This window comes from Gossypium arboreum, unplaced genomic scaffold, assembly GCF_025698485.1.
Source record: "Gossypium arboreum isolate Shixiya-1 unplaced genomic scaffold, ASM2569848v2 Contig00162, whole genome shotgun sequence".
Taxonomy (NCBI): domain Eukaryota; kingdom Viridiplantae; phylum Streptophyta; class Magnoliopsida; order Malvales; family Malvaceae; genus Gossypium; species Gossypium arboreum.
The window spans coordinates 75,077-102,826 of record NW_026440296.1 but is presented as its reverse complement, the minus strand read 5'-3'; the positions used below and the strand labels follow the sequence as shown (position 1 = coordinate 102,826).

General features: G+C 31.8%; 1 protein-coding gene and 2 long non-coding RNA genes across 3 annotated transcripts; 2 read left to right on the top strand and 1 right to left on the bottom strand.

Moving 5' to 3' along the window:
- Positions 1-1,521: 1,521 nt before the first annotated feature.
- On the bottom strand, positions 1,522-2,831 carry LOC108487711 (wall-associated receptor kinase 2-like). The gene is made up of 3 exons (XM_053024808.1): positions 2,373-2,831; positions 1,926-2,274; positions 1,522-1,827 (listed from the first exon to the last, which is right to left on the bottom strand). The coding sequence occupies exons 1-3, from the start codon at positions 2,829-2,831 to the stop codon at positions 1,631-1,633; spliced, it is 1,005 nt and encodes a 334-aa protein (XP_052880768.1). The 3' UTR covers positions 1,522-1,630.
- A 9,741-nt stretch (positions 2,832-12,572) lies between these two features.
- On the top strand, positions 12,573-13,324 carry LOC128287770 (uncharacterized). Its single transcript, XR_008278472.1, has 2 exons — positions 12,573-12,774; positions 13,052-13,324. It is a non-coding gene; the product is annotated as an uncharacterized LOC128287770 (long non-coding RNA).
- Positions 13,325-21,805: 8,481 nt separating this feature from the next.
- On the top strand, positions 21,806-22,560 carry LOC108488514 (uncharacterized). Its single transcript, XR_001871775.2, has 2 exons — positions 21,806-21,985; positions 22,264-22,560. It is a non-coding gene; the product is annotated as an uncharacterized LOC108488514 (long non-coding RNA).
- The last annotated feature ends 5,190 nt before the right edge of the window (positions 22,561-27,750 follow it).

The following is a 27,750-nucleotide window of genomic DNA, read 5'->3' as shown; positions in this document are numbered from 1 at the left end:
TTTACATTTATTAATTTAAAATTTTAAAAATCTAAATAAAATTTTTTTCGGCGGAGCCCTGCAACCCCTAATTTCGCCCATGCGGGCAAGTAAAGTTGATATCATTAGACAATGTAATCTTAATAATAAGAAAAAAACTAAAATATTAATATTAAAATGTATTTAAATATAATATAAAATACTTTCAGCACGATTATGACTCGAGATAATTAGGAAAACATGATAGTAACACAAATTGGAAGATTTTCAATATTTATTTATATAAATTATAATTTTGGACATATAAAACTTAAAATGCTTTCAAGTATATCAAGATAATATTGTATAAAATCGTAGAACTAAAATTAATTTTTCAGTGTGACTTTTCTTCTAAAAATTTCATCTAATACTACAATTTTGAAATCATGTAATATAAAACAAACATGCATCATACTATGTTTTTTTTTTACTTCAATTAATGCAATTTATGATTTATATAAAACTAATTTCAAAAACATTATTTATAATAAAAAAATTACACCGTTAGTACCTCTAAATAGGAGTCATTTCTATTTTGGTCATCTCAATTTACTTTTGTTAATTTGGTAATCCAAAATAGAAATTGATCAAATTGGTTACTCCACCATTAAATGGTAGTGGAAGACTAACAGTGCATTTGTAAGAAAAATATTTTGAGGTGACCGAATAAGAACGACCCCTATTTAGAAAGACTGGTAAATAGTTTATCCTAATTTTAGAGTAACTAATGTGGAAATGTACCATAGTCTTCCATTTTAACGGTGAAATAACCAATTTGATCAATTTCTATTTCGGGTGACCAAATTAACAAAAAACAAAAATTGAGGTAACCAAAATAGAAACGGCCCATACTTAAAGTGTAACAAGGTAGTTTACCCATATAAAAATATATAGGTTGAAAGTTAAGAAAATAAAAATAATTTGGATAAAGATTACAAGTTTTTTAACATAATGATAAATTTAGTCTATAATATTTACTTATTTTGTCACTTTGACCTTAATTTTTTTTACCTCTTTGACCTTTAACCTTTCAAATTTGGTCAAGTTGTTATTTCCTGGAGGAAATAATTGACTTAACCATTAAAAATTTAACCATATTGACTTGATAGTTCCTATGACAATTTATGTATATTTCATCAAAAAAATTTAAAATATATAAAATTATTTTTTAAAAATCATAATTATTTTTAAAAAATTCCACAAGCTATCATGTTAACTCTTTTAAAATTTTAATAAATTAATCAAATTTTTCAAAAATAATAATTTTACTAAATTTAGAAAGTTGATAACAAAAACTCAAAACAAAAATCACCAAGATAAAGAAAAAGGAGTAAAAAGTTGTAATAATTAAATATTAATAATGTACACTATTGACTCACAAAAGAGTTATTTATTATTAGTTAATTATAAAGTGGCTATTATTAATGAAGTAAATAAATCTTATTAATTATATCAAACTCACGCCGGCTACTTTAATAATTATGGGAATAAATGATGATTTTAAAAAATTAATTTTTAAGCATCAATAAAAATAAGTCATCTCATCAATTTTAAATCAATAAAAATATAAATACACAAATCCATAGAAAATCTCTTCTTAAGTAACATTTACTTAAGTGTACCAACCTAGTGCGACAAGAAGAATGGGAAAACTCTCGCGATGCGCCTTGGGTTTAGGAGAGCAACCTGTTCCATATTTCCGACCATCACCCTCAAATCCTTCAGGGCATGTACAATAATAGCTTCCAAGTGTATTATGACATATTCCAAATTCATTGCAAGGCTTCAGTGCTTCACATTCATTAATATCTACAGTTTTTAAACATTTTAAATAAGCAAAAAATAATAAAGTAGAGTTAGCTAATTTCTTCAAAATGAATCTGCAATAGAGAACTTGAAATCTTTACCTTGGCAGCCGTTGGAGAGATAAGGGTTACCCTGAAAACCATCATTACACTTGCACAAATATCCAGGGCCACTTTCTGGATCTATACAAGCACTATTTTGCTTGCAAGCATAATTTTTTGGGTCCATTTTAGCTTCTTCACATGTTTGATCCCCGATTGCCCAATCAAGAATAAGTGGGTATTTCCTTTTGTTGAAATCTATGTTGGAAAGATCTGATGTAGAGAATGTGTAGACTCCATCTTCCACAAGAAATCCATAACTGCAAGGATTGAACCTCAACACTGTGGAATGACTCTGAAGAGTAGTAAAATTGAAGAAATAAGCCTGCATTCCTCTAGGGATAGCCGTCTGGCAGCAGCCAATGCCGGAGAAAGACCCATTTATCACATCGCCCACGTCACCACAAAATGTTAAACATCCGTTGAAAAGTTTTTTGCTTTAAAAACTATGTTTGAAGAGTCAGGTCCGGAGAAACCATTGATGTAGGCGATAGTGTCACAACCAATGGCAGTGAACTTGTTTCTGGAGTAAGATATGGAGAATTTTCTATGAAGGAACACGGACGTGTCATATGAAGTGGGCCCTGATGAATTATAACAGTCATAGCCTACGGACCTGTGATATTGAATGCGCAAAGAACCATCATCCAGGGAGATGTTGAGAACTTGTAATTCTAAACCAGTGTCGCTTAAGAATGCTTTTGGGGGGTTAAAAGAGGTGTCACAATTAATGAAGAAGTCCCTGCTGATGTAGCAACCATTGCTTGTACCAAAAGGGTATGGGATGCTTATGTTTCCGCAGTGGCTTTGACACCCAGGTTTTGGTTGAGCTGCTACTGAAGTCGCCATAATTGTTACCATAACTGCAAACACAGCAAGCTCCTTAAACAAACCACCAAACCCCATCATCCTCTCTTGTGTTTTTTCCCCCACACTCCCGGCTATGTGAATCTAGAATATCTTATAAGAATAGCATGAATGTTTGAAGACTCAGTGCCATTTTAATAGACAAGTTGTTGAACACTATAGCCGGCACTTGATTCATTATTGCCGTCTTGACTGCTTCCTTTTCCTTTCAAAACGTTTTCTTTAATATATATATATATATATATATAACAAAGTAAAAATATATATAATGATCACAAGTGGCACATTTCTCTTTTTTTATTTAGTTTTTAAAATAATTTTTATAATTAACTTAATTTCTATTATTTTTAAAATAACTATTTTATATCTTCTCTTTTCGCTTTATGCCTTTATCATTAAACCAAGAGGTAATTAAGGTAATAAAACAAAGAGATTCAGAATTTGGAAAAGGTTAAGACTTTATTTACACCACTTTTTATATATAAAGCATGAGTTAATCCCCAACACTTCTGTCTTCATCTGTAATTATCGAATGAATGAAAATAAGTTATAAATTAAATAAAATATATGTAACTTTTTACGCTAATATAATTTTAAATTAAAATATACTAAAATTTTTAACAAATTAATTAATTTAAATATTTCAGACTCTCTCATCAACTATTTTCATCCAACAGATTACAAAATTAAATAAATTCTTTTACCCTTGAACCGTAATGTTTTTTTTGCCTTTGGGCCTAAATTAAATAAATTTTTGTTTATTTTTATTTGAAATTTAATTGTAGAATATTTATATATTAATATACAACAATATATTTTAAATATTTAATAGTATATTAAAGTTTTTTCCCACTTTTCAAAATCTAATATATAAATAAAACTTATTTTAATAAATAGACACAATCAATTCATACGATTTATATAGGTAAAAAATTATTGTTTAAAGTTGTGACTTGAGAAAAATAAAATTGTACAATTTTAATATTTTATTTTATTACTACTTTAAAAAAATCATGGTGATTGAATTAAAATCAATTTAATTAGAAATGTTTATGGATCATAATAATGATTTTGTATGGTAATAAAACTTATATAATTAAATTAAAAGTCATTATATTATTTATCATTACTTTTATATATCCATGTTTTGATTATTTATTCTAAAAATTTATCTTCCACAATATCCACACAAATAATATATTTAGAATATTAGAAAATATATATAATTTCAAGGCTTAATATATAGATTGGCCCCTGAACTTGGTAACCTTTTTCATATTGCCCTGAAATTTTTTAGATCACATTAGTCCTTAAGATTGGCATTTATTATAGATATTGGTCTCTACACTAACACCATTTTTTTTTTGAATAATTTGTTGATGTAGACAAATAATAAGACGACGAGATGATTCATCTTTAACCATTCTTAAATTCTTTTTAAAAACCTTAAAATTTCAAAAAGAATAAAACTTATTAAAAATATAAGAAGTATATAAATTATAAAACTTCAAATATATATATATAAATTGACAATGCAAATAAAAAGAATATATAAATTAAAAATAAAAACAACAAATTTAGTTAAAATTTAAATATGTGTATTTTTTAAATTTTATGAAACAAAAAAAGGTAATTTCTTTTCCCCACCTTTTAAACCATTCCAAAAGTTCGGATTAATATCTGTGTATTGTTTAAATTTTTTTTCATATGAATTTCAAAATATTTAATTATATTAAATACATTTATTACAATTGTAGATATATATATATATTTAGAAAAATTGATAAAAATTTTTGATTGATTCTTAGTTCGATTGGCATCGAATTGTTGCCAGTGAAGGAGAGCAAGTGTTTCAATACACTGAAATGTATTGTCCTTCTATTTAAGGGTTAAGAAGGGTTATAGATAATTTTAGATATTGTATAAAAAATTATAAAAATTTAACAATTATTTTATCAATATACTTTATTTTTTATAGGGACAATTGTGGACCAAAATCAAATTCATGTTGTATGGACGAAGGAAACTGAATCGAAGAGGATCAAACCCTAACTTGGCGAGAAAGCAACCTAAAACACAAGGAAAGACCAAGTTGAGTTAGGGCAATTCGGCAGTAAATAAAATAGTAAGAAAACAAATTTCAAGAAAAAAATAGATCTAAATGATTCAAAGATAAGATATAGCTCTTCGATGATATGAAAACATCTCAACTCAGAAATACTTAGATCCCATCCAAAAATACACCGTAAGTCGATGATCTTTTGAGCTAAAAAAACAACTTCAATGAATTTAAGTTAATAAAATTTATCTCATCCACGCATGTGTCATGTTCAAAGTTGAGCTTCAATTTATCCTATCCACGCAGAATTTTTGAATGAGATTATTACAGAAAATTATGAGTTTCAACTTTAATTCGAGTTTAAATCATATTGTGTTCAATTTTAATGTTTTATTTTGATTAGATGTGAGCTAAATATTGTATTTATTAGGTTTTATAATGTTATTTGTTCTGAATTTTAGGATTTTTTAAATATTTCAAGTTGTTTAAGACTATTATGTTTCTTAGTCAACAAGAGAGTTTAGTTCCACTAGAACTACTTGTCTAAATTAATTAGAGTTTCATTATACTTAGGAGTTTTATTTTGATGTATTTAACTAGCCTATATAAAGGTTTTTACATTATTCATCAAAGACATCATACACCATTCATTATTTTGATTCAATATAGCTCTTTGATTTTTTCTCTTTATGAGATTTCTCTCTTATTGATTTTAGAAAGAGGTTTTTTCTTGGTTTCTTTAGGAAGTCATGGGGTTATCTCTTAACCGTCTAATTTACTAGGGTTCAGTCTAAGGGGTTTGTTAGAGTCATTTATGAAACTTGTTGAAGTTTCTTCTTCAAAGAGTTTCATAGCATATCAACTTTTCATCACCTTCCATCGAATCTTTTTCTATCTCGCCTTAATCTTTATCTTTCTTGATTTTCTTTTTCTATTTATTTTCATTGTTTCTAATCTGTATTGATTTCCTTGTTTCAAGACAGATTCAAACAACCTTGGTTACTTTTAAGAACACATATTCCTTAAAGATTTAGTCCTCTCATCTTCGAATTAATCCTTTGGATCTCCTTTTATTTTTCTTGCTATTTTATTTGCTGCCAGGTTTCCCTAATTCAGCTTGGTCTTTCATTGCGTTTTATGTTGCTTTCTCTCCAAGTTAGAGTTCGATCTTGGTCCATTGCTACCCATATCTCTCATTTTCATTATATGTTAATCCTTGATAGAGTTCATCATCATTTGAATTTAAATCTAAATCATTAAGATTATCAATATTTCTTTCTTCCATGTACTCTTCAAAATATAGATTATCCTAAATCTACCTATATGCTATACTAAAGTGATTTTGTTAATATGGGTAATATTGTTTTAGAACAACAAAGTCTTCTCAACCGCATTTCAAAACTTTAAATGTTTCAAATTGAAGAGTTTACAAGGCATCTCTTGTAACACCCCAATTTTTGGGAATCCTGTGAATGTTGGCATAGGTTTAATTATGTTAGTGGGCCTCTAGAAAGCCCAAGCTTAAGATAGAACCCGGCAATTTTAGTTAATTTTTGTTCCATAAGAAAAAGGGGGTGAAATGATGAAATAGGACCTATGTGAAAATGTTTGAAAATGCTATAGGCTAAATTGAAGTGGCCAAATAAATAGGAGTGCAAAATAGGAGGATTTGCATGACAAACCTCCCATTTTACATGAAGTGGCCAACCATCATGTTGAATGTAGACAAAATGTACACTTGATATCCATAATTTATGGTACAAATTGATACAAATTGATAATAGGTTAGGTAAATGTTCCATGATAATGGGTTAGGTAAATGTTTCATGATAATAGGTTAGGTAAATGTTTCATGATAATGGATTAGGTAAATGTTTCATGATAATGGGTTAGGTAAATGTTTCATGATAAGAATATCATGTCTTTTGTATTAAAGAATTAAATGGATGAAATATGAAGTTTTATTAAAAGAAAAAGGGGTGAAAAGAACAAAGTTTTGTCCATCTTTGTTCATCATAGCTGAAAGTTAGAGAAGAGAAAGGAGAGGAGAAAGCTCTTGAGTATTCGGTCATTAGGAGGAGGAAAATTGAAGGTAAGTTCTTGGTACCTTGCTTCTATTTTGAGGTTCATGAGTTCTTCTTGATTCTACCTTAACTCTTGAAGTATATTTTGATTTTTGGTTGTGTTGTGAGCATTTGGTCATGAATTAAAATGAAGGAAATCGTTGTTGTTTCATGTTCTTTTGATGAAAAAATGGAAGATAGGTGAAGTTGAGCCAAACAAATGAGCATGCATGTGCCTTAGATGCTAAGGGGAAAATCGGCTAACATGTTGTGCTTTAAAATGATGAAATGGAGATTATACTTAAGTAAAATCATAGATATGTGATGATTGATTGGTGATATACATGTTTAAATAACATGCATGCAAGATAGGTGTATGAAAGAGTGATTTGGTAATAAATCTGCTTGGGACAGCAGCAGTAACGTGACTTTGGAAAATCACCATAAATTGTGGGAGATGAATTAGAAGCTGAATAAATTATGTAATTAAAGCTTATTGAGTCTAGTTTCTAATGAAATAAACAAGAACATATTTTAAATTCTGTACAATGAGAAATTTGATTCGTAATGAAGAGTGGTCAGATTAGTCAAACAGTGAAACATGGGAAACTTTGAGAAAAATCTGGTATTGATTGGCCATACCAAAAATTCTGAAAATTTTATGGATAAAAGATATATGAGTCTATTTTCAGGGAAAATTAACGGAACTTGATTTGGAGTTTCGTAGCTCCATTTATAAATGATTTAGTGACTGTTGCTCAGGAAGACAGCTTGCAGTGAAATTATGATTATGTGGTATACATTGACAAAAATTTGTTAATGAGTTGCTTATTGATTTCTTATAAGCTTACTATGATCTGTAGGTGTGGTTGGCCGAATATTGTAAGGGGTTAATCGTAGTTCGTATTTGAATAGTTAGATTAACGTGTTAGTAATCCAATTGTAGGCAGTTCGTGTGTGGATCTCGTCAAGATATCGTCATAAATGTGTGTAACTAACACCCTCTTTCTTAGTCTGGATCGGCAAAAGTCGAAAAGCCGAAATGCCGAAAACTGGTATTTTGTAGATTTGCGAGTGTGCGAATGCTCGTGAGATAAATCGATTAATGTTTTTGGTAAGCTGCAAAATTTGGACTGTAAAGTGCATGATTTCTGTGCCCTCGATATTTTTGGGCTTAATGGGCCAAAATTGGAATGATGGGCCAACGGGCCCAATTCGGTAAGAACCTCGGTACGTGATTCTGTTAGTACGTGAAAAGTAAGAATATGCATGAAAAACCCTAAAATAGATAAATTACTGAAATACCTTTAAAAGTGAAAAATTTACAGTTTTACCCCTAGGAGATAAATTACCGAAATACCCCTAGGGTTAAATTGACCTAAATGCATGCTTGACTGTTGTTATTTACTGCATGCCATGTTGTTATTATCTGATGCATGGGACTGGGATATTGACGGAGGAAGTACTGAAAGTGGCTTGTCCACGTACTGGAGGCTTTGCCTCAATTTATCGATAATCGAGCAAAAAAAGTCGCAATCGTGGAGTGTTAAATTTGGGTGGGTTGAGCTATTCCCACATGGAGTGTATGGCTGGTACGGGTGGAGTGTAGTGGTTGGTGGGTTGAGTAGTCTCCCTAAATGGGCTTGCATATGTTATTGATGTTGCATGTATTTTGAAATGGGCCTATGGGCCATCATTTATCTGAATAAGGGCTAAGGCCCGGTTATTGTAATCTGAAAAGGGCTCGCCCAAGACCACTGTTACCCAAATGGGCTTGCATATGTTTACTGATGTTACATGTATTTTGAAATGGGCCTATGGGCCATATCATTATCTGAATAAGGGCTAAGGCCCATTTATTGTAATCTGAAAGGGCTCGCCCAAGACCACTGCTATTACTGAATGGGCTTAGGCCCAATAGGCTTGAGTGACTTGGGCTTTGAATGGGTTTTCCTTACACACGAGTTTCCCCAAACTCACCCTTTTATTTTCATCCACGCAGAAATCCCCAACCATAGTGGGCTTGGAGCTATGAGGGAATTCGGAGTGGCCACCGCTCGAAAGTTTGATTTTCTTCTGGTGAACTAGACATCCTATTATTACGTTGAGGTTTGGGTTTTTAAATGTAATAAGGCCGCTTAATTATTTTTGATGGTTTTAATATGTATTACTAAGATAGGTATTACTTATTTTAACTGTTGAAATTGGATAGCTTTAGGGCGCGTTTTAAAAAAAAAAAACAAAAATTGATTTCAAAATAACACGACAACAAGCAAAGCTTCCGCAATGAAAGTATTTTCCAAGATTAATCACTTTTCTTAAAAATGACTTAATCAAATCGGTTTCCTAGAAATATCCATGACGTTAAGGTGTGGCAATGGCGGTATGCATGTCTAGGATTGGATCCGAAGGGAGCTTGGTACTTAAGCAGTCCGATGGACTCACCACCTCTTTTCTGGTTTCCTACCTGGTGCACAACTTCCATTCACCTTAACCCTTAATGAATTAATCTTTTGAACATCAAGTACGATTTTCTGGACTTAGAATGGAAAATTTTTTTAACGTTTTTGATGTGGCATGCCGGATCCGGCCATAACTTCTGGGTCGGGTTTGGGGTGCTACATCTCTAGTGCTTGTGTCTAGCTCCATTCTTTCAAATGATATCATATCTCACAATATAGTACCATATTATATTTAGTTCACAATGCAAATAGTCCATAGCTTTAATCATAAAAAAATTATATAAACTTAATTTGGAGAAAGACTTATGCTAAATTATAACCATTTTTATAATATGTAAATTAAATAAAAATAATATATAACCTTTATAAAAAAATTTATAAATTGTCCAATAACTTTCATAGCACTTCTTGTAAATAATATAATTTTTGCCATAACTTTAGAATTTTTTTTTTTTTACAAATAAGTTATAGTAAAAATAATTGTAACAATTTATTTTTAACGAATAAGCATATTATTCTTATAATATATAGCATCAACATGTTTATGCCTTAAAAATGTAATATATATAGATTGGTATATTATTTTTACTGATTCTTATAACAAATATATAGGTAAAATTACTCTAATTAATTTATTTAATGCTATGTATATTAAACTTATCATGGGTATTCTAAATTAAGATATTGAAAGAAATAGAAAAAAAAATCAATGCTATTATTGTTTCCAGAATTGCATATAAAGGCAATACACTCACCGTTTGTCGAATTGGAAGAAAATAGTAAAGAATAAAGAACACAAAGAGGCATTCACTGATTTACACACGTTTAACCATATCGAGCAAAATAAATGTAAACTTAATTTGCATATAAAATCAATAAAACTAAAGGAAAGTTAATTAATTGTATAATGTTTTTCACACCATAAACAAGGTCCCTGCACGTCATTTTTATGCGTTCTCAATTTTGTATTAGCGCGCTTTAGGTTCATGTGGCTCCGCTTGCCATTTCTCCACCATCCCCACCACTATCTTTACTTAAAAGGCAAAATTATTTATTTAGCTTTTCAATTTTATAAAAAAATCATTTTAGCCCTTCATTTAATTCTTTTCATTTTTAGTGTTTGAACTATTTTGTTATTTGTCAAATCACCACAAAATAAATGCAAAAGTTAATATTTGTTAACTTCACCGACGTGCAAGGACAAAGCCAAAAATTTGTTTTGGGGATAGAGATGAATCATAAATTATTGGGAGGCCAAAGTGTCGAAACCATTTTTTAAATAGTTTTGAAAGAAAGGGGAATCGAATTTAAAAACGAAAGTTTGGAGTCGCCACCGACCTTTTTTGAGGTGGAATCGGATCACATTGAGGTTGATCATTTTAATAAAACATTTGATTTATTAAAATAATAATTTTAGGTCTACGAAAATTAAAAAAAAGGGTTCGGGAGCCGGTTACGCACGAGGAAGGGTTAGCACCCCTGTAAAGCCCAAAATTGGTACCAACTGATTATTGAATGTCCTATCGTTGAAAATTTGGAACAAATTCAAAATACGATTTCTTTTAAAAAAAAATGTATGAACAATTCGAATTGGATTTTAAGGTTCTCTCACTCCAAAGAAATAAAATACCACATCCAGCACGTTAGGACACGATACTTTAAGCCTCCAAAAACTGAGATCACCTCAAAATTTCCAAAACATGCGACGAACTCTTAAAAGGGTACTCCGTTATTTGACAAAACGGAAAAAACGAAACCCAACACGTTAGGGCACGATTTCCCGAACTTCCCAAACACGAAACATTGCCTTGTTTTGAAAAGTTTCCCAAATAAGCAATTATAAAATCAGCTTAAAATATATTCATTTGGTTTACTTTAGAGTAAAAAGCAATCGATGTTGGGCGAAAATGCGGGATTTTTTTGAAAGAGGGGAAAAAATGATGCAATAAGAAACTAAAACATAATTATAAGCATGAAACAATAATAAGTGGATACAAATTGAGGGGAAAAAAACACGTGATACATAGAACTTCATGGAAACTAGGAACCAATATAATGCAAAACAATTTAAAAACCATATGAACAATATACAAAGTGATAACATATATAAGAATCCAAAATAGCTCATATGTATAAAAAACGGATAATATATAAGTGATAATTAAAGTATATATTGAAATGAATAATATGTAACACAATTTCAAATGAAACTAATTGACTTAACAAATGACATACATATTTATATGAAAATAATAAATAAAAATAATAAATGAAAATAATATATATATAAAGATACCAAAGCAACTAAAATAAACAATATAAAACAGGATCCTTAAAAGAAAGCCAAATTATATATGAATAATTTTAAAGAAAATATATAGAAGAATAAATTTGAAGAAAATATTTACATAACATATTTGAAAAGAAAATATACATTAAAGATTTTAAAGAAACTATATAAATAAAATACCATAAAATTAAAAATATAAAAACATTTGAAATAAACACAAACACATCATAAAATAACCTTAAACGACATTGATTATATATAGATTTAAAAAGAAACGTGCAATCATGAAATGATTTAAAAAAATACATAAAATAATAATGAAAAACAATATATACAAAAACATAATATACAACAATTCAAAACTAATTATATAATATATATATTTACGTATATATAAGTGTAAAAAAAAAATAACGAAACGATATAGATAATATACCAAACAATATATATATTATATATACATATAGATAATATAAATAATATACACATAAAGGAAGGAGATTAAACACAAAAAATAATAATAATAATTGAAATGAATAGTATATAAAAAGACTTAAAATAAACCATAATCAAACAGAAAAGTAATAAAGAAATTAAAACAGGGGTAAATTTGAGATTAAAATAAAATCTGAGATCTAAAAGCTAAACATCACATTAACCAGAGGATCCAAATTGAATGCGCGTGAGAAAGAGAGGGACTAAATGGGAAATTATCCCCAAGCCTTCAAGCGTGTCACCTTAATGCGGGCTCTAATGAATCACGGGTAAAATCATGTGGCAAAATTGAAACATAAAAATGAATGAATTTGAAAGAACAAAGAAGGAAGAAGGACCAAACATGAAATAAACCGTTAAAAGAAATTATGCGTATAGACTAGTCAAAAAGCTGTCTGTTCCTTCCCCCAATACTATTCCTTTTATTACTTAAAATTGAAACTTGCTTTAAAAAATTTTTTGCATTAAAGAAAACGTTTCAACTTTTTCCTTAAAAAAAAAAAACTAAAGTTTTGAAACTCTTCCCCTTCACTTTCTCCTCTTTTCCTCTTCTTCGACAGACCACCATTTTGAGCCAAACTTCAACTTCAAAGGTTTCTCTTGCGCCCCGTCGGTAAGTTCCCCTCCCCTTTCTTTTTATATTTTGGTATATGGATCCGAATGGAAACTAAAAAAATATGGAAAAAGAAAAAACAACACAAAAGAAAAAAAACTGCAGTAAACATTCACCTTTGAAAATATTCTTTTTCCCTTTCTATTGATTTTTGTGTGTATTTTATGTTACAACTTGTATTCTCTTTCTCTCCAAAAAAAAACCCCAATAAAAAAAATTTAAAGGCTTTATAGCCAAATACCAGCAGTTTCTGCCCATTTTCTTGCTTAAATCACAGGCCATTGTGACATGAACGGACGTGGGTGAGCAACGAACGAGTTGAGCGTCGTGCCTGGTGTGCCGACGTGTGTGATGAAGAGGTGCTGATGGTCGTGGGTGGAGAACGTGGGCACATGGTGAAGGGAGGCAATTTGCTGGAAAATAATTTTTTTTTTTGTGGGCTAAGGGTTTTTTTAAAAAATTTGGGCTTTTGTTTTACTTGGATTTTTATGTAATGGGTTTGTATTTTGGGTTTATTATTTAGTGTAATTGGGCTGGCTTAATTTAATTAGTTTTATTTTTGGGTTTTTTATTTATTTTTGCTTTTGTATATGTGTGGGCTGAAATTAGGTATTTGGGCCCGGGCTAAAATTGGGTCTTACAGCTGCCCCTCTTTGCTTATTGTCGTGCAACGAGAACGAAGTAAAGACTATAAAAGGGACAATTTTGGCCGGTATTATCGAATCTTCGACTTCTTCGGCGCTCTTCTTCTTCAAGTAGTCTTACAGCAACTTCAGGAAGATAAGGTTTGTGACTTTAACCTGCTCCACTACAACTTTAGGGAGACAAAGCCGGTGGCTGAAATCTGCTCCATAGCCGATACATGGAGATAAGATTTGTAATTTTCAGTTTGCTTCCTGCAACTTAAGGAAGATAAGACTTGTATCTTCAACCTGCTCTTTGTAACCTCAGAGAGATAAGGCTGGTGGCTAAAATCTGCTCCATAGCCAATACATGGAGATAAGATCTGTAATTTTCAATCTACTTCCTGCAACTTCAGAAAGATAAGACTTGTATCTTTAACCTGCTCTCTGCAACTTCAGAGAGATAAGGCTGGTGGCTAAAATCTGCTCTATAGCCGATACATGGAGACAAGACTTGCCATCTTCGATCTGCTTTATAGTCGATACATGGAGATAAGATCTGTAATTTTCAGTCTGCTTCTTGCAACTTCAAGAAGATAAGACTTGCATATTGAGCCTACTCCACTGCAACTTTAGAGAGATAAGGCTTGTCACTTCAACCTGCTCCACTGCAACTTCAGGAAGATAATGTTGGTGGCTAAAATCTTCTCCATAGCTGATACATGAAGATAAGACTCACCATCTTCGATCTGCTCCATATTCGATACATGGAGATAAGATCTGTAATTTTTAGTCTGCTTCCTGCAACTTCAAGAAGATAAGACTTGTATATTTAACCTGTTCTCTACAACTTTAGAGAGATAAGGCTGGTGGCTAAAATCTGCTTCATAGCCGATACATGGAGATAATACTCGACAACTTCGATCTGCTCCATAGTCGATACATGGAGATAAGATCTATAATTTTCAGTCCGCTTCCTGCAACTTCAGGAAGATAAGACTTGCATATTGAGCCTGCTCCACTGCAACTTCAGAGAGATAAGGCTTGTCACTTAACCTGCTCCACTGCAACTTCAGGGAGATAAGGTTTGTAATCTTCGATCTATTCCGCTGCAACTTCAAGGAGATAAGATCTGACTTCACCAATGCTACTACACTGTCATTTGAGACATATCCTGTAGACTCGGTTTCATATATCTATGCTTATGCCAAATAATTAGGATGTTATGATCGAAATGAATCAAATGCTCTTAACTAGATGTGATGCTTATGTCAAATAGTTAGGGTGCTATGATTGAAATGAAATCAAATGCTCCTAACTAGATGTGCTATTGTATGAATGCAAAAATGTCATGAGAATGATTCCTTTTTAAAATCTTAAAGTGTCATCACTCGTTATCCATCAGAGTTTTGTCACTGTCGTATTATGCTGCCTTCCTGTTCGACTAGCATTTCTAATGAAAACCCATAGAAACAACCCATTTTGCTTAACTGGCTTGCCCCACTGTAGTTTTAAAATCTCTTCCACTGTACCTTCTGGGACATAGGGTTTGTACCTCCCAGTGTAACTTTAGGGGAATAATCATTTAATTTCTTTTATCCATCCTGCTGCAACTCAGAGGTATAAGATTTGCATCATCTTCAATCAATTTGATCTGTTACACCATTCCTCAGGTGTAATAAAAAGATGTATATGCCTGATATCTGCATGAATACAGAATACCATTTTCTTTTTCTTGAGAATAATCCCATTACTCGCTCTTTGCCGGGATTACGACACCGATGTAATTTTCTTTTTGGTCAACCAATGTCTTTGATAGGAAACCTAAGGAGATAATTTCAATTTGGGTTTAAATATTTCCAACCCTTAAGCCTGGTGAGTTTTAAACAATAGTCCCGTTTCAGTTTCCTGTATTATTTATAAAGTTCAAGAGTAATATGCGAAACTCCTTTTATGAAAGTGTTATTAGTCCATTAATCATTATTTCAATGCAAAATGCTTGAAAAAGATCATAACAACAGACCAGAAACATAGCTCGAAGCAAGTAAGTCAATCAATGATGGCAAAATACAATTAAGAAGGAAATTTATTAGGATGTCTCTTAAAAAAAAACAGATAATCAAAGATATCAAATCCAAAAATGGGTAAAATGGAAAACTAGGTGCCCTAGATATCGCAGCCTGAGCTTATCTGTACTAACTGTTTGAGAACCATTTTGAGCTTGACATGTGTTTAGGAGATCTATAGTACTTTGTCGATGCCCCAAGACGTAACGTACTTCCTCTTCGTTGATTCCAGCATAGCAAGACTACCATATGCCTCATATTTGGTCGAAATTTGAATTTCCCTTTTCGGGTTTTCAATTCAAAACCCCTTTGGTCTCAAGGCGCCCTTTGCGGGTTTTTGCCTTGGCCTCTCCTTTTTCTTTTCCTTTTATTTTTTGTGTTTTTTTTAAACTACTAACTGTGACTGAATCTGAGCTCACCGGGTTGGGCAGGTCTTTGCTGTCCATTTCGGTCAATATCAATGCTCCTCCAGAACATGTCTTCTTTACTACATAAGGTCCGTCTCAATTTGGCATATTTATTCCTTTGAAATCCTTCTATATAGGAAGGATCTTTTACAATATCAAGTTCCCCTCGTGGGATTCTCTAGGATAAACCTCTCTGTCATAAGCCCGCATCGTCTGACTATGACGGACATCCTTTAAATTCAACTAAACATATCGGGATTGGATTCATTCTGTCTCATCTCATTTTAATTCTGACAAGACTCGGAGAAAAAGAATCTTGTTTTTAAATCCACTTTTATCCCATAAACCAATGAGCCATGTGTTGCCCCAGTGAAAATCCTGGTTAACATTCAATAAGCATAGAGGATAAATGATGACTTCTTTATGCCAATCCTTACAAGTCTCGGTCACCTTCCACAATCTCTTTTTGTTGTTTTTGTTTTTACTTTTTTCTTTTTGGCCGTATTTGTTGTATTAGGATATGGCATCTGATCTTTGAACAAACGACAAACTTTTGACATTGTGCAGTTGTATTAGACATGATCTTTTCTGACATTACTTGTCGGCACTCTTTTTTTTAAATTTGACGACTACCAACCTTGTAATATTGGCATATAAAGTGAACCTTACCCTCTTCATGAAGTCGTCAACGACTACCAAGATAAATCGATATATATTAGACGAGAATAACCTGATAACATCCATGCCCTACATAGAGAAAGTCTGTTAAGAAATAAATGAGGTACATGAATCCTGTCTCAATAATACCCAAACCTCATGATTAGTGTGGCTACCGTGAAACCATTAACATCTATCCTTCTAACACCCGTATAGACATTTTTGCATCTCTAGGTATATCTTGATATGGTTATGCGAAAACATATTTGAATTTTTGGAATAACTCAATGATGATTCGCTTTTTTTTTACGATGACTCAGACTCCGATCTTTGTCTCCTGCTCACAACGTCTATTGACTCTTCGTAAAGTAAGATCTGTTTTTTTATCTTATTCTACCATTCTTAACAAAATCAGGAGATAAGCTACAATATCTGTCATCTTCAAAGTCCTGAGATCTGCTTAAACATATATCTCACTTCAAAAGGGAGTCAGTTACAGCGTTGCTCCTGTCGTTGATATCTGGGGACCTATTGTAGGTACAAAGGCATATTTCCAAAGAATAAATGATTCTAAGGATGATTATTGATATCGTATGATCATGACTGAAGAATAAAAGAATATTTAAAAAACAGTCCAAAGAACAAAAGAATATATAAAGAATGAAATAATATTTCCTCAAAAAGAATACATTTTATTGAAATAAAAATTTTGGACACAAGCCTATTTCACAAAAGGATTCTTAATGCTTCTAGGCTTAAAGCAACAAGCATGTTTTGAATATTACTCTAGATTAGCTCTAAAAATGCAGAAATCTCTTCCACAGTCCCATTGTTCAAAACACTCCCAAGTATGCAAAGGTTTGGAAACCTTTATTCCCCGATTCCCTCTTCGGATATGTCATTTAGATTTCCCAATATGATTCTGATACAATTCCTTATATGACATCGGGATAGGCGTAAACTTTGACCTCAAGTTGAATTCCTACTTTGAAGAGCCTTGATAACTAGTGATTACAGCCCTTGACTGGTCTATGTTGACCAATTTGGAAGGCATGCTCATGATGTTCACTTCATTTTCTTTATTTCTCGGAGTTGACCTTTTAATGCCTTCTGCCACACCTATCTTCCCACTTATTATTGCATTTTCAATCATCTCACAGGACCTTATTATATCTGAAAAAATCAGAGCAATGCTTTCCAACATATAGTCAATGAATGGGGCTTTCAGGGTATAAATGAAAACCATTGAGGTCTCATTTTCCAAGAGAGGCGGTTGAACTTGTGTTGCTATCTCTCTCCATATTTGGGCGTATTGCCTAAAATTCACATTCGGTTTCTTTTCCATTCTCTGTAAAGTGATCCTATCAGGAGTCATATCCGTCACATAACTATACTGTTTCATGAAAGCTTGTGCTAGATCTTTCCATGAATTGATCTGGGTACGGCTCAATTGGTTGTACCATTTAGATGCTGCCCCAACCAGGCTTTCTTGGAAATAGTGAAACAATAACTGGTCATTATTGACATACCCAGTCATTCGTCTGCAAAACATGATGATGTGAGCTTCAGGACAACTAGTCTTGTTATACTTTTCAAATTCTGGCATCTTGAACTTGTAAGGAAGTATTAAGTCTGGAACCAAGCTTAGGTCCCTGGCGTCAATTCTGCAATAATCATCAGCATTTTCCATCGCCTTGATTTTTTCCTCCAACCACCTATACCGATCTTTGAGTTGTTTTGGCAGTTCCATCTTTGCTTTTTCCATTTCGTTCAAATTAGGAACTACAGGGGTAGTTGGATTGCCCCACGGATTGGAGTCTGAGCCTATTAGATAATTCACTGGTGCTGAGGTACTGGCCTGATTTCGCTGAGTTTTGATAATTGGTACACCTTGCGGACATGCCTGTGCATTTGTCGGAGTGACACTCAGAGGATAAAAAGACTCATCATTGTCCACCCCAGCATTGACCATAGAGCTTTCCCTCTTTTCTAGCCCCTTAGTCAGCAATTGGGACAACTGATTCATCATATTCTTTTGAGACTCTAGCACTTGGTCTCTCATATCCTGCCATATCATTATCAGTTGCTCTTGCATTCGCATTTGTAACTGGTCATACATATCTCTTTGAAGTTGTTTAAGTCTTTCCAATCTTTGGTCCATATCTTTTGCCTTAGCACGGGTACCGTAGCGATACTTGGTTGGTAAGTTTTTATCAGTTTCCAGATTATGAAATTATTTCAATTAATTAGGGTCCTTTTGTGAAAATCTAATACAAATGATGCAATGCTATGCAAATGCATAGAATGAATGAAAAAGAAAGAAATGCGTTGATTTTAAATTCAACTCTATTAGAACAACTTTTCTAGAAAGCAAATTCCTTTACATAAAACAGATTACATATGCGGCCCTACCCTCATGTTCCAGGCGAAGACACCAATTTCCTTTCTTCGTAAAATTCAAATCTCGCAAACTTCCAATAGATGCCTCCACTAGCTCCTTTTTTCTTGATCCAGACTGCGACTTATTATCCTCGCGATGTTGATTAGCTCCTTTAAAAAAAAGTCGAGACACGACGGCTCTCGAACAATCTTTATCTGCTTGAATCCTCGGGCAAAGTCTTGTTTTCCTCTATGAACTATCAGTTTTCTTTTGTTGTGCTTGCTTAGACCATATTCAGACAACCGTATTACAATTCACTTTATTAAGAAATCTATTTTCTCATGACAAACTGTTCTATTTAGCAATCGAATATGAATCAACACCTCCTTTCTATGATGATGTAATGCAATGCAGTCATAAACAAAACAAAAACAAAACTCGTTAGTATAAAAGAAATAAATAACAGAGAAAGTACCTATTCGGGTGACCACTAAATTTGGGTACGGTTCTACCTAAAATGGATCCTAAGTCTCTTTATATGCGGTTCGGTTCTAGAGAAAGGGTACCTGAACTAGCAGATTCCTCAACCCTCACCCATTATAGGCTCATGCAGATCGATTTCAGTTCAGGGGAATACATTTCCCTATGGCCATGCGGAGGTGAAAACCTCACGAAGACATAGGTACGGATGTATCCTGAAAGTAGTCCACTAGCCTATGCGGAGGTGAAAACCTCACGAAGGCATAGTTTGTCACTCTCACTTAGAAGGTGTGACCACAACGGTTATGCAAGATGATGCGAGGGGATATAAAAAACTCGAAATGCAAAACACGAATAAAATGACAAAAACCATAAAACCCAAGAAATGCAATAAAAGGATCGTGCGTTAAAATCCAAATTTTAAATTTTTGACAAAAGGACAGAAAATAATCAATTTTACAGCTTGACTCTCTTATTGGTCCCCAGTGGAGTCCCCAAGCTGTCGAAACCATTTTTTAAATAGTTTTGAATAAAAGGGGGAATCGACTTTAAAAACGAAAGTTTGGAGTCGCCACCGACCTTTTTGAGGTGGAATCGGATCACCTTGAGGTTGATCATTTTAATAAAACATTTGATTTATTAAAATAATAATTTTAGGTCTACGAAAATTAAGAAAAAGGGTTCGGGAGCCAGTTACGCACGAGGAAGGGTTAGCACCCCCGTAACGCCCAAAATTGGTACCAATTGATTATTGAATGTCCTATCGTTGAAAATTTGGAACAAATTCAAAATACGATTTCTTTTAAAAAAAATGTATGAACAATTCGAATTGGATTTTAAGGTTCTCTCACTCCAAAGAAATAAAATACCACATCCAGCACGTTAGGACACGATACTTTAAGCCTCCAAAAACTGAGATCACCTCAAAATTTCCAAAACACGCGACGAACTCTTAAAAGGGTACTCCGTTATTTGACAAAACGGAAAAAACGAAACCCAACACGTTAGGGCACGATTTCCCGAACTTCCCAAACACGAAACATTGCCTTGTTTTGAAAAGTTTCCCAAATAAGCAATTATAAAATCAGCTTAAAATATATTCGTTTGGTTTACTTTAGAGTAAAAAGCAATCGATGTTGGGCGAAAATGCTGGATTTTTTTGAAAGAGGGGAAAAAATGATGCAATAAGAAACTAAAACATAAGTGGATACGAATTGAGGGGGAAAAAACACGTGATACATAGAACTTCATGGAAACTAGGAACCAATATAATGCAAAACAATTTAAAACCATATGAACAATATACAAAGTGATAACATATATAAGAATTCAAAATAGCTCATATGTATAAAAAACGGATAATATATAAGTGATAATTAAAGTATATATTGAAATGAATAATATGTAACACAATTTCAAATGAAACTAATTGACTTAACAAATGACATACATATTTATATGAAAATAATAAATAAAAATAATAAATGAAAATAATATATATATATAAAGATACCAAAGCAACTAAAATAAACAATATAAAACAGGATCCTTAAAAGAAAGCCAAATTATATATGAATAATTTTAAAGAAAATATATAGAAGAATAAATTTGAAGAAAATATTTACATAACATATTTGAAAAGAAAATATACATTAAAGATTTTAAAGAAACTATATAAATAAAATACCATAAAATTAAAAATATAAAAACATTTGAAATAAACACAAACACATCATAAAATAACCTTAAACGACATTGATTATATATAGATTTAAAAGGAAACGTGCAATCATGAATGATTTAAAAAAATACATAAAATAATAATAAAAACAATATATACAAAAACATAATATACAACAATTCAAAACTAATTATATAATATATATATATTTACGTATATATAAGTGTAAAAAAAAGTAACGAAACGATATAGATAATATACCAAACAATATATATATTATATATACATATAGATAATATAAATAATATACACATAAAGGAAGGAGATTAAACACAAAAAAAATAATAATAATAATAATTGAAATGAATAGTATATAAAAAGACTTAAAATAAACCATAATCAAACAGAAAAGTAATAAAGAAATTAAAACAGGGGTAAATTTGAGATTAAAATAAAATCTGAGATCTAAAAGCTAAACATCACATTAACCAGTGGATCCAAATTGAATGCGCGTGAGAAAGAGAGGGACTAAATGGGAAATTATCCCCAAGCTTTCAAACGTGTCACCTTAATGCGGGCTCTAATGAATCACGGGTAAAATCATGTGGCAAAATTGAAACATAAAAATGAATGAATTTGAAAGAACAAAGAAGGAAGAAGGACCAAACGTAAAATAAACCGTTAAAAGAAATTATGCGTATAGACTAGTCTCCCCCAATACCATTCCTTTTATTACTCAAAATCGAAACCTGCTTTAAAATTTTTTCTTTAAAGAAAACATTTCAACTTTTTCCTTCAAAAAAAAAAACTAAAGTTTTGAAACTCTTCCCCTTCACTTTCTCCTTTTTTCCTCTTCTTCGACAGACCACCATTTTGAGCCAAACTTCGACTTCAAAGGTTTCTCTTGCGCCGCGTAGGTAAGTTCCCCTCCCCTTTCTTTTTATATTTCGTATGTGGATCCGAATGGAAACGAAAAAAATATGGAAAAAGAAGAAACAACACAAAAGAAAAAAAAATTGCAATAAACATTCACCTTTGAAAATATTCTTTTTCCCTTTCTACTGATTTTTGTGTGTATTTTATATTACTACTTGTATTCTCTTTCTCTCCAAAAAAACCCCCAATAAAATTTTTTTTTAAAGGCTTTATAGCCAAATACCAGCAGTTTCTGCCCATTTTCTTGCTTAAATCACAGGCCATGGTGACATGAACGGACGTGGGTGAGGAACGAACGAGTTGAGGGTCGTGCTTGGTGTGCCAACGTGTGTGATGAAGAGGTGCTGATGGTCGTGGGTGGAGAACGTGGGCACATGGTGAAGGGAGGCAGTTTGCTGGAAAATAATTTTTTTTTTTGTGGGCTAAGGGTTTTTTTAAAAAATTTGGGCTTTTGTTTTACTTGGATTTTTATGTAATGGTTTGTATTTTAGGTTTATTATTTAGTGTAATTGGGCTGGCTTAATTTAATTGGTTTTATTTTTGGGTTTTTTATTTATTTTTGCTTTTGTATATGTGTGGGCTGAAATTAGGCATTTGGGCCCGGGCTAAAATTGAGTCTTACACAAAGTATAATTTTACCTTAAACTAATATGTAATTTCTTAAAATTTAAGGAACTGAATGAAAAATCTACCATATTTAGGGGAATTCCATGCCAGAATTAACTATTTTTTAAATTTAAAAATTCAAAAAATATAAAAATTATTTTAAAAATTAAAATTAATTTAAAAAGTATAAAATTATAAAAATATTTTTATTTAAAAATTAATTAACTGCTAATATAGCATAAACATGGATTGTCATGTGTATGTCACATTAGCAATGTTAACTTTTCCATTAATTTTAAAGTGATTTGACAAATAATACAAGTTGAAGAACTAAAATGACAAAAAAATTAAGTGGAGGGCTAAAATAACTTTTTTTTGTAAAGTTAAAAGATTAAATAAGTCATCATGTGTTTTGTCACGCCTAAAATATAAGTGATAAATTGAAATAATTAACTAAAAAATTATTTAGGTTTGTTGGTTAAGTAGTTAGTATATTCTTTAGGGGTCTTAAGTTCCATCCATCCCATTCTTACTTTTTTCAACAAACTAAGATGAAAATCACACTAAAACAAATATTATTTGGAGTAGAAATTAAGCAAGAAATGGGTAGTAGTATAATGATTAACACACCCAGACTTACTTAAGTTTTAGCCATGCCTTACCTCATTTCCATTCCCTTTTATTCGACAGCGGGGGTAAATTACTAAATAGCCCCTCAAAGTTGGAAAATTCTAGGTATTTAGTCCTATTCCTAATAGCATTAGAAGTTTTGCTTTCTTTTTCAAATCGAAGCAAAATTTTGGCTTTTTTGATCCTATTTCTTCTGCTTTTTCTTTTCATCTTCTTCCTTGCATAATATTTTTCTCCAATGTTGAAATTATTTTGTAAATCAAAATCTATTATAGATTCAAGCCGTTTTTCAACCGGAATCATAATCGCCATTAGAAACATTCTTTAATCGTTGCCAAGAATTGGCAAGTACGCCTCAATCCTAATGTTTGATCTCAAATCCTTATAGAATTACTATCTAATGACAATATTACAATCGATTAAACGTTCTTTATCGGTTCTTGCAAAAATCTTTCAATAATCTCATTGAATATTGATACCTAATGTTAATAAATGCGAAATTTGTCATTGAAGGACTTAATTTAGGTGAATCAAATCATTCTTGATCGTGAGGAATGTTGTTCGGGCTCCCGGTGAAAGGTGTGTGTTCTTTTACAAGCGAATCATGGAAAATCATGCCTCAGATTAAGGCTACATGGGCATGTCGACCACTCGGCCCCTCACACGGCTATGTGCCTCTAAAACCCTAGGCTAGTTTGAATCTCACACGGCTATGTCTCATTGTAACTTAATTTTGCATGTTCCACATGGCCAGATTTTGTTACACGGCTTGACCACAATGCCGTGTAACCCCTCCACACGGCCAATAGCTTCGAAGACGCCCGTCTGTCCCCTATTTTATAGTTTTTTTAATAGTTTTGCCCAAAATTTTCGTAAATTGTTTAGTTTAGTCCCTACATGATCCTTGAACTGTTTTTAGAATTTTATCTCCTTCAATTGAGTCCCTGATATTATGAATAATGCTGGAATCCATGATTTGATTGACTAAATTATTACTATATATGCATGATATGTAATTAGTACATGCCTTCTATGATGAGATTACTGATAAATTGTTACTGATACTCAAATCATTGTGTTACTGCTTGCATGAACAACATGCCTACTATTTTGATGAACCGAAAAACATGACATACATGTCTAATACTATTATTAACCTGAATATATGCTGAGCATGTCTATTGTTTTTGTGTTGTACTGTTAATAACATGTCATACTGCATTGCGTGGGGTGGGACGCTTTGAGAGGAGAAAGTACTGGCAATTTATCTACAAACACTGGTGGTTTATCCACAAACATACTGGTAGCTTTTATATGCAAATGCATTGTGCATTCACAACTTACATGCAGCATATTAACCTTCAAACACTAGTGGTTTATCCACAACTTTTACCGGCAACTTTTATTTGCAAACTCGTTGTGTATTCACAACCACTGGCAGCATATTAACCTGCAACACTTGTCGTTCATTCACAAACTGGAGTGCGGGATATAAGAGTTTTGGGGAACTCTTATTGTGGGGTGTAGTGTTGGAGTAGGACTTTTCTTTACTGTTAATATGAAATTGCATTACATTGGCACTCATAAGCATGCTTGAATGAACTGCCAATTTTGCTATGCTATGTGATTGTTACTATACTGAACACTGTTATTATGTACTTGGTTTATTACTTTGCATTGACTTTCTTGTGATGGAACTCAAACTGAGCTTCATAGCTCACTCCTTCTTATTTCCATATCTACATATAATCCACCAAGTTAGGACGCGGACATGGCATCCGAAGGGTCTCAGCTCGATTTTTATTTATCAAAATATTTTAGGTTAATTATTTGATATTTTATTTTTCAAAGATTGTATTATTTTATTTTGAACTGTGGCATGGGACATAGGATTTGTGATTTATTTTACAGCTTGCATGACATTTAATTTGAGCTTAGAACTTTGAATTATGAATATAAGTTAATTATACATGAACCCCGATTTTTATTAAAAACATAATTGATATCACTTTTCTGTTGCTAAGTTATAATTAAAATTGTGAGTAATTAATAAATCGGTAATTAATCAAGTTTTCAAAAAGGAGTCACCGTTACATAGGTTAGTTACTTTAAACCGGTTTTGATATCTCGTAAGTTTTTTTTTTTCTGAAAATAGACTAAGTTTTTGCTAAATTAAACAAATATTTTAAAATGACGATTTTTAAAAACCCAATAACTTACTGTATCATTTCAGTGACTAATATAATCTTCCAAATTTAGGTCTAACGTCTAAGCCAGGTTACAGAGATTACACATTTAGTTAATCCACCTAAAATATATTCACTTGCAAACATCCGGTGTTTGGCCAAAACATAGAAGAGATAGGAGGCAAAGTTGTAGGTGCCATCGCAAAATTGGTAATGAAATCATTTAATGGCAAGAGTTTTATGGATATAAACAGCCGTTTTTTTTCCTTCTCAACTTTCAGAAACGTTAACAGATTGAAATATCATGCAAGAGAGTCGTAGTTATGTTTCATAAAAGCTACAATTTATCCAATATGTTCCCCTTTATTTTTAAACCCCTTTTTCATTTATAAAATATAATTCCAAATGATTATAAAGATATAGTAGACGGATACCCATACCAACAAAATCCTCTTATGATAACCCTGTTTTTATAATAATATAATTTATTCTTTTTCACAAAGGGATGCATTAAAAAAAGATTGAAAATTTGACGGATGAGTTAGCTGTTTCGGAACAGTGAAAGATGTAAGGCGATGAAGAGTGCTTACAGTGAAGAATTTTTTTTTATTATACCACAAAGTTGTTAATGTAAATACTTCTCTTGGTAAAGAATTGTATGAGTTAAACACTGTATAAATTCATGCAAATTATGCATTTATAATCTGAAAAGATGGCTTAATTTTAATCAACTAAATTAATTGGAAACAAAGTATGCCATTAACAAAAATAAGAGTTAATTTTTAAATTACTATTGAGATTTTATAAAATTTAAATATTATTTATTTAAATTTAAAATAATGTAAAAAATAACATAAAAGAGATGTATAATATTTAAGTCTACAATATTCTTATCATACATATTTATATATTTAAAAAAATTAAAGTATAATTATATTGTTAACAAAATTAAAAATATTTTTCCCACATTAAAAATGTTTTAAAAAATTTAATTTTCAAAATATTTTAAAGAAAAAACAAATTTTAAATACTTCTTAATGTTTCATAAAATAAAATTAAACAATTGAAATTTTTAAACTTATTATTATCTATTTATAATTTGTTTTTAACATTAGCTTAAACAAATTTGATACATAGGATCTTTTTAACAAACAATATTATTTATAAAATTAACATATCTTTAAAATATATAATTTTTTAAATAATGTTAAGTAACATAAAAGTTTCTACTATGAAACTTCACATTTCATCCTAAATATATACTGTTACAAGCTTAATTTGCCCGCCCAAAACCCAACCTACCTTAACCCAATTACAGTAGCCCAAACTTAAAATAAACTCAAATGGCCCAATAAAAAAAAAAAAAAATAAAAAGCCCAAATTAACCTTAGCCAAACAGAAAATAGAAAAAAGGAAGGATCAATTTTTCAAACCCTAGGTGCGTCGCACCTAGAGCATTCGGCCAACTGCTCTCTGTCCCATCGCCCATACCACCGCCACTGTGCCACCGCTCAAGTTGCAGCTGCAAGAATTAAAAAGAAATGACAAGTAGTTGAATGAAAAAATTGGTAAATGGCTATATAAAGCCTTTTTAATCTTTGTAGATTTTTTCAGAGACATTGAATACAAAAAACAGTGATTCAAAGAAGATAATAAAAATCAGGAGAAAAGCACCAAATCGGAAAAATTCAAAATACCAGAAATCAAACCTAAAAGCCTAAGGTGATTTTATTTTATTTTTTTCTTTTCTTCTATTTTCAAATCCATTTATTCACATGTATATACATATTATAAACACACAAAAAATACAAAAATAAAAAATAAAAAAGAGAGTACCTTTTGGAGTTCTGGCCACCGAGCGTGGTGGCTGGCGGCAACCCTACGACAGCTCTCCTCGCCAGATTCTGACTTCGGCCAGAGAGAAATGAGAGACCCCCCTTTTTTTTTAAACAAGAAAAAATGAATTTTTTATAAAAATTTTTGCTTTTATAACACCAAGGAAACGACGTCGTTTTCATTGGCCTCCCGCACGCCAAAACAACGTCATTTTGGGGAGGCCGACCCGATCCGACCCGTCTGTCCAAAGATCCGCGTGTTTTTAAACGAAACGGCTACTTGCACTTTTGGCCTTTCCGCTTTTTTATGGTTTTGCAATGCGTTTTTTATATTTTTAATTTTGCCCTACAATTTTATTTCGATTACAATTTGGTCCTCAGACCATTTGAAGAGTGGACATTGGAATGGCGTCGTTTTGGGATAGGGCATAATTGTGCAATCCGTCCCTCCTTCGTGGTGCGTGTTTCAATTTGATCCTCCTTACTACT